Source organism: Triticum aestivum, chromosome 5A (genome assembly GCF_018294505.1).
Source record: "Triticum aestivum cultivar Chinese Spring chromosome 5A, IWGSC CS RefSeq v2.1, whole genome shotgun sequence".
NCBI classification, from domain to species: domain Eukaryota; kingdom Viridiplantae; phylum Streptophyta; class Magnoliopsida; order Poales; family Poaceae; genus Triticum; species Triticum aestivum.
Genome location: NC_057806.1, coordinates 84,645,611 through 84,651,726, shown reverse-complemented (window position 1 = coordinate 84,651,726; position 6,116 = coordinate 84,645,611). Strand labels below are relative to the sequence as shown.

General features: G+C 44.4%; 1 protein-coding gene across 1 annotated transcript; it reads left to right on the top strand.

The window, feature by feature from the left end:
* The first annotated feature begins 1,744 nt into the window (after positions 1–1,744).
* On the top strand, positions 1,745–5,663 carry LOC123102421 (uncharacterized). Its single transcript, XM_044523769.1, has 6 exons — positions 1,745–2,047; positions 2,485–2,690; positions 3,492–3,777; positions 4,531–4,638; positions 4,814–5,064; positions 5,163–5,663. The coding sequence occupies exons 1-6, from the start codon at positions 1,841–1,843 to the stop codon at positions 5,251–5,253; spliced, it is 1,149 nt and encodes a 382-aa protein (XP_044379704.1). The 5' UTR covers positions 1,745–1,840; the 3' UTR covers positions 5,254–5,663.
* The last annotated feature ends 453 nt before the right edge of the window (positions 5,664–6,116 follow it).

The window sequence follows — 6,116 nt, the reverse complement described above, 5'->3', positions numbered from 1 at the left end:
GCGCTAGCCTCATCTATCTGAAGCAATAAAACCACAATTCAAACCATGCACCACCCAAAGGAAGAGTGGTTCAGCCTGCCACTGACCTGCTCTTCTTGTTCCCTTGTATGATATTGTTATGATCGGATTTATCTTACATCATGCGCCACAGCCCACATGTACAACCAAGCCTCTCTCTTGTCGTACCCAAATCGTACATGAAAATATCGTTCATAAGGTAGTCCCGCCACACCTTTTTCCTGACGTGAATGCCTACGCCCTCCGTTCTCCGCTACTTTCTCTTTCTTTTTGCCTAGAGCATCGACTTCCTCTGCAAGCAGCATTGACACGCTTGAAACTTCACTGAACCTACATACTGCAGCTCGATCCTGCGTGGTTCCATGGGGCAGCACATTGGGGCAGTGTGTTGGCCATGCCTTTACCCGCTTAGCGGACCACACATGCTGGCAAAACGACTAACGTCCAAAGTACGATTGATGCGAGTGAAAGGAGATGGTCGAGGGTCCATCAAATGGCTTCTGAAATGTTCTCAAAAGGAGATGCACGGAACACGGAGAAAATATGAGAGGAAGACAGCAACAATGACTTAGGAGTAAGGAAACATAATCCTCCATGGATTGCACCCATGCTCCCAGGGGCGGTGCAGTTTTTTTTCCCGGGCAATAACTTGTTGAATTGTTCATTCCAAGATCGACCTCGTAGTATATGATTGATTTTACAATTACAGTTTTCTTGCGGAAAATTACGGTTATGTCAACGTACTAACCGTGTGCAGACAAAAAATTACGGCTAATACTAATCCTGCGCAGACAAATTAATCTTTGTTCTTTGTTTTCGTTGTGAATTTGTTTCGTGAGTATCGTCGGTCTGATGACAAGTCAAATAACCTGCTTCGTTCACCCGCAAAAAAAATAAAAAATAACCTGCTTCGTTGGCTAGCTCTAGCTAATTAAGCTGGTCTTGGACGGCAACTCACTAGTCACTAAACAAATCGCATCGTTGACAAAACCAAACTAGCTGCTAGCCGCCCCTGCATCCAACAACCATGTGATTTGTGATCGCCGTGTCACGGCAGACGAATCCCTACACGTTTGGCCCAGCGATCAACCGGCCATGCATCACGGTTCACAAAGCTCGCGTGCTAAACCAACACAGCTAGCTTGCGTGTTTTATTAATCCATAATTTGCTGCAAACGAGTTTGTGATGATGTTTCTCCCTGCCAACCAATTTATGCTTAAATGGTTAGCCTTTAAGTTGTACGCCGGAGTTTGTCTTCCCGGAGAAAATGTTTCCATCAACTACAAAAACTTCTGTGTATGCAGAAAAAAACAAAGACTTCTATGCGACTTCGCCAATTTTTTTTTTGAAAGAAAGGGGTTGTCCCCCCGCCCCAATTTTATAGATTGAAGCAGAATGCGACTTCATCAATCTCAAGATAATATATCGATTCAGTCTTTCAAAAATGATCATAAAGATAGGGTATGCATGTGTTTAAAGAAATGAGTGTATGAGTTTGTGATGACTTTTAGAGCCTACACATTACAGTGTGCCGCGGTACACGGGAACTGGGCCTGTTCTGCTGGCGCAGATGCCGCAGTGCTCAGTCAGTACGTGACGCGAGGGTGAACGTGACGCGACGGTCCACGCGAGGCCATACGTGGGAAGGCCGGAGCGTGTCCACGCGTTACGTCCCGCCGGGCCCGCATGGCAGTGGCACCCGAGCTGGCGCTTATCCTGGGTCCAGCTAGGCGCCCGCTCGAACCACCACCCACCAACCAAGCGCCAGACCTCGCCAGATAATCAGAGAGGAGTCTCGCCGCCGGCGACGGCCGCCCGCACATGCCGATCTCCGCCGGCATCCGCGCGCCGCCGCAAGGGGCGTCCGTGTACGTCCCCGGGAGCCGGCTCCTCCGCGTCCCCGTTCCTCAACTGGCGGCGGGCGGCGTCCGGCGCAGGAGGCTCGGGGTCGTGGTGGCGGCGGCCTCCTCCGCGGCGTCGCCGGACGAGCTCCACGCGCGCGGGAGGCATCTCCACGGGTTCCCCGAGGTGAGCGCGATGCCGATGGCGATGCTCCTCCGTGGAGCGGGTGTCTGTCTGTCTGTCTGTCCGTGCTAGCGAAAGGAAACTCTGCCCCTTTGTTGGGGCAATATATACAAATTATTATATACTCATAATCATGTGTACAACTCCGCAACACAAATTTTAAAAAATACGATCGTGCAGGCAGAAGCTGAAATCATAAGCAGCATATAGAATAGGGTTACCTGTAGATTGAGGTGTCTCCAGACAGGTGTGATGAAGTTATTTACGAGTACCTCCCACTGACAAAGAATTAGATTCTTGTGAGCTTCCAGCCTTCCACTGGAAAAAGTTACTCCTATCCTATCGAATCGATGTACTAGAATAGGATTAGCATATTTTAATCCTATCGAGTCGATGTACTGATGCTGTTCATTACCATGACGAGCTTGTATTGTTTGCAGAAATCTTTACTTTGGAACTTGATAAAAGATGTAGAACCTTTGGATCTAAGTGTAGTCCAGAGAGATGTTCCTCCTGAAACTGTGGATGCAATGAAGAGGACTGTTTCGGGCATGTTGGGTCTGCTTCCGTCTGATCAGTTCCGTGTTGTCGTGGAGGCCCTTTGGGATCCCTTCTTCAAGTTGGTGATATCTTCAATAAAGACAGGGTATGCTTTTCTCCTGAATCATACCATTCATATAGATTATAGTTGAATTTGATTGTCTCTGGTCAAAAGAAGACACATTTTGGCATGGTTACCTTTTGCAATTGTGTGCATATAAAAGTAGCAAATGACTTGATGTGGTATCTAGGTCAACCCGTTATGTGAGGTGGACTGGAAAAGTACGCCATTAGTGGTAGGCTGGTAGCCTGCTGTTGCATGCTCTTATTATCTCTGTAGAAAATCGGAATTCAACGTTACTACTCACTGTAAAAAGGGCAGTAGTTATCAGAACAGTTTGCTGCACTTTGAGTCGCACATGTCAAAAACATGTTTTAAGGGTGTGAACTATAGAATCCGATTCATGTTGCATAGTTTCTTTGAGTGTACGATTTTAATGCTGGTACAATTGTTGTCTTCTGTACTTAGACGTTTGTCACATAGAATGTGCAAATCCTGCTTGACTTTTTCCATGCCCTTCCATTTGTTATTGAATGACTACATTTGTTTCATAATTTCAGAAGCAGCAGATGAAAACATGCTAGCTAAACTTAATCATTCATACTTCAGCCAGAAGCACTGACCTTGATCAACTTATTTTCATGTGATAATGGTTGTTAGTAAGAAAAAGATCGAAAACTTTGCTTTATTCACTTTTCTATAACAAGACAGGAAATTTGAACAAGCTCCTGCCGCTTGGTACCTTTTGCTTTCTTATATGCGCACTTGGCTTGCACTGCCTACTCACAAACATGATAAACATGGCAGGGATAATTATCACCTAAAGTTACTTCGTCTGTATTTCAGGTACACTCTATCTAATGCTGAATACAGGCTCTCCCTTGAAAGAATCCTAGAGTTGTCTGATGATGAAACTGAGTGCAAGGAAAGAGATAGCACTGAATATAGTCACAGTGACCTCGGTTTGGGAGGATCTATTTTGAGATTATCAGAAGATGATGAAGCGACTAATGAATCAGAAAAGAGGGATGACAATTTATTATCAGAAAATATGGATGGATTAGATAGCTTAAACGCTCAAGCAAAAAAACATATTCTCCAATTGCAATCTCGCTTGGATTCTATGGAAAGGGTAACATCTATTTCATACCTAATTTGGCAATATAAGATGATTGTTACTCCAACTGTTTCACAACCTCTCTCGGTCTCTCCTACCTCGGGATATCCCATTTCAAAATGTCTGTGTATTGAGGATATCAGTAGTGTGGTTATTGTGTTGACTCCATTCTATACCCCTGTCAATTAACGTTGGGAATGGTTATATAAATAAATTTATTTAGTAGAGATATGCATTATGGTCATTTCTTATTTACTTTTCTCAGGATTAGTGCGAAGGACAGGCCTGGTGCAGTGGTGAAGTACTCCCCACTTGTGCCATGAGGTCTTGTGTTCGACGCGGCCTCTCTGCATTGCGCTGTGCAGGGGTAAGGCTTGCCTTGTATAATCCTTCCCCAGACCCCACCTGGTGTGGGAACTTGTAGCACTGGGTCTGTCCTTTTCTCAGGATTAGTGGGCTGTAAGCATAGTAGGCGGAGGATAGATATAGTAAAAAAGAGGGAGTTCTCAGTTTTAGATGTTTATTCTATTTTTATGAGCAGTCCAATGTATTAGCTATCAAAGCCATGGTGCATTTTTTGCATGGTTACCTTTTTGTATCAAGAATTCACAAGAAGGCTAGTTTCTGTAATGTCTGAGGTGATCTTACTTTCTTCAGCGAGAAATTAGTCCCATTTCTGTTCTTTCTAATCTTCTGCCTTAAGTTTCCACTCATCTACCATTGCTTGAGAATTTTATTGGGATGCTTATTCTATTTTCAATCCTGCAGGAGCTACATGAACTCAAGAAGAAAAATTCTTCCCTGCAAATGCAACAGTTTGCTGGAGAAGAAAAAAATGAGTTACTGGACTACTTGAGATCATTATCACCTGACACGGTTTGTTCTATCTCCTACTTCTTCATCCAGCAGTAATATGTTTCCTCTTGTTTCTGCATGTAGTCTATCCAGTGCTTCTTATTGTCCTTTAGTTGAACAACTCAGCGGATAAGCTTCTCAGGTTCACTGGGTACCTGTTTTGTGTCTGGTTTGGGCCACTAACTGTTTTTTACAGGTTATCGAACTCTCGGAACCTTCCTGCCCTGGTGTGCAGGAAGCTATTCATTCCGTGGTACATGGTCTTCTAGCAACTCTCTCCCCCAAAATGCATGCGAAGCCCCCTCCACCATCAGAGAACATGGCTGGTGGAACCCTGAATTACGGGAATGGGGATGATGACCGTGCTGAACTCGTGGAGGATGTATCGATCCCATTTCAGCCCCTCATATCTATTCCTCGGGATCATCTTGCGCGTCTATTATTCTGGTAATAATACAAATGGATTTATAGCCCTCTTTTCCTACGTTGCCTATTGGTACGTTGGAGGTGAACTCTGATCACCCGTTTCTGTGATGGCTGTTCAGGTGTATGCTGCTGGGCCACTACATCCGAGGCCTCGAGCGCCGGTTAGAGCTTTCACAGCTCCTGGAAATGCCAAGTGACATGAGGTTGTGATTCCCATGGTGACAATGGCCATGCTTAGGCATCATGAAGCTTTGCCAGCCGGTTGTCATCACCCAGAACAGAAACGTTCTGGTTGTTCCCTATCATCTGTGACCGTGTACACAGGAAAGAGAAGGTCCGCGGACCAGGGTATGTGGTCTCCTATTCGCTGTCGCCACAAAAGCTCGAAATGGTTGAGTTGACTGCGGAGTAGCGGGTAGTACCTGCGAAGTTACCAGGTGATTGTTTCTTTTCGCTTCCTCGTGGATCGTGCTGTGCATATGTTCTGGTAGTGTAGTTATCAACCTTTGCGACTCTTTTGTCATCTGTAAAGTCTGGTTATCTATATGTATAATTCTGTGATTGTATCATAGTTGAACCGCATTGATCTAACTATCTAAGGCCCTTGTTATTTGTGTCAACTTGAAGGGTGTTTCCTCTGTCCTGAGCCAACGCGCATTTTCAGACTAATGAGATGTTTTTGTAGCCTGGAGGTGTTATGGGCAACCTTTCTTTGTGGAAGTGGTTCTTCTGGCCTGCTGTAACATTATAAGATTCAATTTTGTTTTCGTTTTCCAGGCTCAGAGACCATCCTTTAGTGCCTTTTCATCTTGCACATCACCAAGCTTGCGCGTAGATGAAGGCTTAAAGGCTTCTTTGATTTGCATGGTTTCCTTAAACGTATAAATGGAAAGAAAAAACACAATAATATTGTAGGATTTTACATGCAAAACAAAGGATTGTGAAATATATATAAATTCTCGTGAAATCAAGGTTAACTCCTGAGAAGGTAAGATTATATTGTTTTTTTTTTTGAAACAAGGCAAAAGACTTGCCAATTTCATTAATTAAGAAGAAGGTTTAGACAAAAGCCG

Bases quoted from the DNA above. Each gene is read 5' to 3' on its own strand.
- LOC123102421 (XM_044523769.1), top strand. From the start codon at position 1,841: ATGCCGATCTCCGCCGGCATCCGCGCGCCGCCGCAAGGGGCGTCCGTG. The intron at 2,691-3,491 runs GTATGCTTTTCT...TCTGTATTTCAG, and splicing joins ATATCTTCAATAAAGACAGG to GTACACTCTATCTAATGCTG. The intron at 5,065-5,162 runs GTAATAATACAA...ATGGCTGTTCAG, and splicing joins CTTGCGCGTCTATTATTCTG to GTGTATGCTGCTGGGCCACT.